Source organism: Cupressus sempervirens, chromosome 4, assembly GCF_028749045.1.
Source record: "Cupressus sempervirens isolate cs-2001-9-10 chromosome 4, ASM2874904v1, whole genome shotgun sequence".
Lineage (NCBI taxonomy): Eukaryota > Viridiplantae > Streptophyta > Pinopsida > Cupressales > Cupressaceae > Cupressus > Cupressus sempervirens.
This window is the reverse complement of record NC_143121.1, coordinates 581,137,790-581,142,926: the sequence shown is the minus strand read 5'-3', so window position 1 is coordinate 581,142,926 and position 5,137 is coordinate 581,137,790. Positions and strand designations below refer to the sequence as shown.

Sequence of the window (5,137 nt, the reverse complement as noted above, 5' to 3'; positions counted from 1 at the left end):
ATTCCACCCTTTGGTTGCAATCCCTACAACCAATTTCTTACAAATCTTCAAACAGTTCAACTTTCCTAGTTCAAACCCTCAACTTGACTTGAACTAGGGCCTGCAAAGAAAATATGTTCTCACCATGGAAATTTTCCCAAATTGTGAAGAAGGGAAGAATAACATGTCTACTTGCAATTTCATTGGGTTTTGTGCCAAGGTGGTCGAATAGGTGCACATTATTGACCCATTTGCACAAAACCCTTGTTTAGGGAGAGTTTTGGTGCTGTTTGACTTCAAATGTAAATAACTTTTGATTGCCTGCACCAAATTCTATCAAACCAATTGCAAAATGATGTTAAAACAGCCAAGAATCAAATACAAGCATTGGATAATCAATCAACCCTCCGTACTGCACGTGAGAAACCAAACACCAGTTAATTAGGCACGAAAAACAGTGAGCTTTATTGGTTTCAATGAAAATCCGTACAATATGACTTCACCTCCTCTTTGGGAAAGGTGACATGTTTTTAAATATGCCTTCTACATCAATCAACTATCAAGGAGATCAGTTATAAACCGAAAATAACAACTTTTCAAAAAGTTGTCAATACTGACAAAAAGTTGTCAAGCAACTTTTAAAAGTTGCTGAGCAACTTTTGTTGCTTCTTGCCGGTAAGGCAATTTTGTTTTAAAACCACTCCAAAACATCTCCTAAACCTATTTTGATTATTCATTGATCCTTTTGAGGCCATTAACACCTATTCTAAACACCTAATACTATTTGCCCTCATAGGCTACATACACCCTTGGTTTATATGCTACCAAAAAGGGTAATGTACCTACACAAATGGGCTATCAGTTATCTAATTCCTATTCTAGACTCCTTAAAACATCTAAACATGATCAAAATTCCTTGAAGATGAAACTCCAATATATTTCAAGTATGATTCTATGCCAAGGTGATCAATATGTATCAAGACCAAAAGAGATCAAGTATGAACAATTTGGAACAAATCCAATGACAGCAATGTGAATACTTCTTGGGTACTTGGCATCTGAGAAGAAAGAAGACAAGATGGAGTTTTCCAAGGATCTCCAAGGTTTGTGTTTGTGCTCTGCACCATGCTACCCCCCTCCAAAAGAACTCAAGTCCCTTGAGTTGGGGATAGATTCAAATGTGTACCCTGCCTTTTCAATCTCAGATTGAGTCATCCAAGATGCATCCTCTTCAGGCAACCCAGCCCACTTGACTAGGTAAGTGTAATATGTGGCCGTCCTTGTTTGTTTGGAGACTTTCCTATCCAATATGAATTCTATTTGAGTTTTGTGTGCCTTGGGAAAAGGAACATCAACCCCTTGATCACCTTGACCTGTACCATCAATAGATTCTTTAAAAGCAAAAAGATCTGAAACATTAAATATTGGAGACAATCCAACATCCGGTGGAAGCTCCACTCTATAGGCATTGTTTCCACACTTTTATAGGATCTTGAATGGTCCTATTTTCTTCATCATTAGCTTGGTATGTTGCCCCTTAGGCAATCTCTCCTTCTTCAAATGAATCATGACAAGGTCTCCAACCTTGAATTGTAAATCCCTTCTCTTTTTGTTTGCAATTTCCTTATACCGGTCTGCAGACTTTATTAACCTATCTTTGACCTGTTCTTGGACTTCCTTCATCACTTGTGCAAAGTCTTGGGCTTGTGCACTTTTCCTTTCTAATTGACTGATGTCTCTTAACTCAAGTATACCCCTTGGATGTTCACCATACACTATTTGGAATGGAGTTAGACTAGTGCTCCTATTCACTGAGTCATTGTAAGCATATTCTGCCTGAGGTAAGATAGAATCCCATGCACCACCATATTGCTGTGATAAACACCTTAGTAAGTTTCCCAAAGATCTATTAGTGACCTCAGTCTACCCATCTGATTGTGGATGATAGGCTGATGAAAAGTTAAGGTTTGTACCAAGTCTCTTCCAAAGAGTCCTCCAAAAATGCCCCAAAAACTTGGAGTCTCTGTCTGAAATGATGGATCTAGGCAATCCATGGAGTCTTACAACCTCCTTGAAGAATAAGCCTGCAATGTTAGAAGCATCATGTGTACTTTTACAAGGAATAAAATGAGACATCTTTGAAAATCTGTCCACAACTACAAAAACATTGTCATTCCCTGGTTTAGTCTTTGGCAGTCCCAAAACAAAGTCCATGCTGATTGAATCCCATGGCTTATCAGGGATAGGTAAAGGAGTATATAACCCTGCATTAGATGAATGTCCTTTGGCCTTCTGACATATGATACAACTATCAACATACTTCCTTATATCAGTTTGCATTTTTGGCCAATAATAAAATCTCTTAACCTGTTCTAAAGTCTTGTCCAATCCAAAATGACCAGACATGCCTCCACTATGCTTTTCTTTGATTATGTTTTCCCTATATGACCCTCTAGGAACACATAGTTGGCCACTTTTAAACAATAATCCTTCTTGAATCAAATAATCAGAAAAATCTGAATGATACTTGTCCTCCATGTTTTGACATACCTTGTAAATATCTTTGAAGTCTTCATCATGGATGTACATATCCTTCATTGCATCTATGCCCACACTTTCAAGTTCAATGGACTGAATTAGAAGATTTCTTCTACTTAATGCATCTGCTACCTTGTTTATGACTCCCTTCTTATGCTTGATGGAGAATGTGTATGCTTGGATGAATTCCATCCACTTCATATGCCTTTGATTGAGTTTCTCCTGCCTGTTAAGAAAACTTAGAGCTTGGTTATCAGTATAAACAATGAATTATTTAGGGAGCAAATAGTGTCTCCATCTTTTCAAGGACTGAACCATAGCATATAATTCCAAGTCATAAACTGAATATTTTTGCTTAGCCTCATTCAATTTTTCACTAAAGAAAGCAATAGGCCTTCCATCTTGACTAAGTACCCCACCAATTGCCTTGGTACTTGCATCACACTCAACCACAAACACCTTGTTAAAATCAGGAAAAGATAAAACAAGTCCATTAGCAATCTTCTATTTTAAGAGTTCAAATGACTCTTGTGCCTCTTGAGTCCATGCAAAATGACATTTCTTACCTCCTTTGATGGTTTCAATCATTGGACCAGATATACCACTAAAATTTCTAATGAACTTTCTATAAAAGTTACATAATCCATGAAAACTTTTTACCTCACTTGCACATGTGGGAGTAGGCCAATTCATTATTGCCTCTATTTTGGTTGGATCCATTTTCAAACTATCTCTTGATATGACAAAACCAAGGAAGATTAGTTCTTGTTTGACAAACACACACTTCTCAAGATTAATCCTTAACTCTTCTTCATTCAATCTTTGCAAAACCAAATCAATATGCTTTAGATGCTCTACTTTATCATTGCTGAAAATCAGTATGTCATCTAAATATACAACAACAAACTTGTTAAGGAATGGTTTTAGTACCTCATTCATCAACCTCATGAAGGTACTTGGTGCATTAGACAAGCCAAATGGCATAACAAGCCATTCATATAACCCCTCATTGGTTTTAAATGTTGTCTTCCACTCATCTCCTTCTTTGACCCTGATTTGGTGATACCCACTTTTCAAGTCAATTTTGGAGTAGAAGTTTGCCCCACCTAGGCAATCCAATAGGTCTTCCATCCTTGGCATTGGAAACCAATATCTGATTGTGATTCTGTTTATTGCTCTTGAATCCACACATAACCTCCATGTGCCTTCCTTTTTGGGTGCAAGCACAGCAGGTACTGCACAAGGACTTATGCTTTTTCTAATGAGGCCTTTGGATAGTAGTTCTTCTACTTGCTTGGCTATTTCCTCATTTTGTTGAGGTGTCAACTTGTAGGCAGCTTTGTTAGGGAGTGTTGCCCCTGGGATAAGGTCTATGCTATGACAGATTTCCCTTTTTGGTGGTAATGAGGATGGAAGACTGCCTGCTATTATGCCATGATATTTTTTCAACAAGTCTCTAACTTCACTAGGTTCCACCCCATTCAAATCATTACCAACTACTACATCACTTTTAGGCTTTGTAACAATAGCAAAACAAGGAACATCCTTTACTTTCAATGATTGCAAAAATTCTTTTTCACCAACTAAAGTTATGTTACTCACCATATGGTCTACCTTACCATCATCTGGTAGAGGATTCATAGTGAACTTGACTCCATCCTTCACAATTGAATAAACATTAGTATGCCCATCATGTTTGGCATTCACATCATATTGCCATGGCCTCCCAAGCAAGAGGTGTCATGCATCCATATCAGTTACATCACACAAAATCTTATCAGCATATTCACCCAATGTGAATTCAATCCAAACCTGCTCATTGACTAAGGTATGCTTGTCCTTTGTTAACCATGAAGCCCTATATGGATAAGGGTGAGGAATTGTTTGCAACTTTAACTTGTTAACCATTTCTCTAGAGGCTATATTGTCTGTTGAGCCAGAATCTACAATTAACTTACATACCTTTCCCTTCACTTTGCAATTTGTCCTGAATAATGACCTTCTCTGTGGTGGATCTGCAGGCTGTGGTACCTTCAAAAGAGTTCTTTGCATCATGAGATGTTCACCCTGCTCTGCATTAGCAATTCTGGAGGTTGTGGTATGATAGGATGAACAACTTTGTCCATCTTCTTCTTCATGGATCAGATTTACCCTCCTATCTGCAGGTCTGCTAGATTCTCCAATCTTTTGTGGACACTTGTATGATTGATGACCAGGCTGATTGCAATTAAAACACTTCCCTGTGAAGGTCTGATTGCCTCTACCCCTTCCATTGGCTCCTCCATGGTTGGCATTAGGTCTCCTACCCCTAAATGATCCTCTTGGATTGAAATCAAGTTCAACAGTCCTAGTTTCATCCCTGTTTGCATAGTTCCTACCTTGAAACCTGCCTCCTCTTCCTCTATAGGAGCTGTTCCCTCTACCCCTATTACCATTTTCATTTCTTCTCTTCAATTTGTCTTCAATTTTTAAGGCTAGATTGAAGCATTGATGTACTGATTCTAAATTCACCAATGTCAACTCATCTTGAATGCTACATTTGAGACCATTTACATACCTTGCAAGTTTTTGTTTGCTAGTCTCATTCACCCTTGCTCTTAAGGTTAGATTATGAAACTCT

General features: G+C 38.0%; 1 protein-coding gene across 1 annotated transcript; it reads right to left on the bottom strand.

Annotated features, from left to right (window-relative positions):
- Positions 1-1,107: 1,107 nt before the first annotated feature.
- Positions 1,108-2,385, bottom strand: LOC149562537 (uncharacterized). The gene is made up of 3 exons (XM_089827994.1): positions 2,047-2,385; positions 1,610-1,851; positions 1,108-1,438 (listed from the first exon to the last, which is right to left on the bottom strand). The coding sequence occupies exons 1-3, from the start codon at positions 2,383-2,385 to the stop codon at positions 1,108-1,110; spliced, it is 912 nt and encodes a 303-aa protein (XP_089684120.1).
- Between the last annotated feature and the right edge of the window lie 2,752 nt (positions 2,386-5,137).

Bases quoted from the DNA above. Each gene is read 5' to 3' on its own strand.
- LOC149562537 (XM_089827994.1), bottom strand. From the start codon at position 2,385: ATGTCTGGTCATTTTGGATTGGACAAGACTTTAGAACAGGTTAAGAGA. The intron at 1,852-2,046 runs GTTGTAAGACTC...TGTTTATCACAG, and splicing joins CAGGCTTATTCTTCAAGGAG to CAATATGGTGGTGCATGGGA. The intron at 1,439-1,609 runs GTATAAGGAAAT...CAATGCCTATAG, and splicing joins TTAATAAAGTCTGCAGACCG to AGTGGAGCTTCCACCGGATG.